At 63.9% G+C, this 842-nt stretch overlaps 1 protein-coding gene across 1 annotated transcript in view; it reads left to right on the forward strand.

Annotated features, from left to right (window-relative positions):
* The first annotated feature begins 284 nt into the window (after positions 1-284).
* TFAP2C (transcription factor AP-2 gamma (activating enhancer binding protein 2 gamma)) overlaps positions 285-842 on the forward strand; it is a 7,632-nt gene continuing 7,074 nt past the window's right edge. The window contains exon 1 of the mRNA XM_009893502.1: positions 285-341. Coding sequence (XP_009891804.1) covers positions 285-341 — 57 coding nt within the window. The remainder of the gene's footprint in view (positions 342-842) is intronic.

Raw genomic sequence — 842 nt, forward strand, 5'->3', positions numbered from 1 at the left:
CAGGTAAAGCTCCTCCGTGGGAGCGTCTCCCACCCCCTGTGAAGTGCTCCCGGGTTTTCATCTCTCCTCCCCTCCGGCTCCATCGGTCGCGGTCCGCCTGGTTGGCTCCTACAGATTAGCTGCAGTCCCCGCTTCACGCTCCATTGGGACCCCATTCACCTCTTATTAACTAGCCCTGTTATTTTAATGACCGTGAAGCCAGAAGCTGTTAAATCCCTGGATCAGCTCAATGTAGACATTTAAGCTTTGACTGCTGAGACTTGAAATCGGGGGAAGAAGCGGAGATGGGACGGCTGGAGGGAGAAACGCCGTCCTTCGCCAGCAGCCGTCGGGCGAGAGCTGTGCGTCCCGGGACGGCTCCCGGGAGGGAGGGACGGACAGACAGACAGACAGACAGGGTGCCGGGGGCCTCCGGCCTGCTCTGCCCAGGGCCCTGCTGTCCCAGGGCTGCGGGTCGGCAGCCCCCGGCCTCGGAGCCCCTTCCCCAGCCGGGGCGGCGCGGTGGGCACCGGGCTGCGGCGCTGATTTGAATTTTTCTTATTGTAATGATTCTTCTAAGGACTCGGCACGGGCGCGGGGGTTGGTGTGTTGTACGCGCGATGAGGAGAGCAGTCAGAACTGGGTTATAATCCCTTCCCCGGGAGCGGGGCTGGTTTGCTACGCGAATTGCCGTATAAAAGACGACTCCTTAGGCAGGAGCGGGGCGGCTCTGCTCTCCTGTCCTCTTCCCTCCCCCAGTGCCAGCGAAAGCGCCGCAGCCCCGAGCGGCGGTCCCCGGCGTGTCCCCCCGCGATCCCGCGCTGCCCCCGCTGACGGCCGCCTCCCTTCTCCCCCCACCCCTC

Source organism: Charadrius vociferus, unplaced genomic scaffold, assembly GCF_000708025.1.
Source record: "Charadrius vociferus isolate BGI_N301 unplaced genomic scaffold, ASM70802v2 scaffold259, whole genome shotgun sequence".
NCBI classification, from domain to species: Eukaryota; Metazoa; Chordata; class Aves; order Charadriiformes; family Charadriidae; genus Charadrius; species Charadrius vociferus.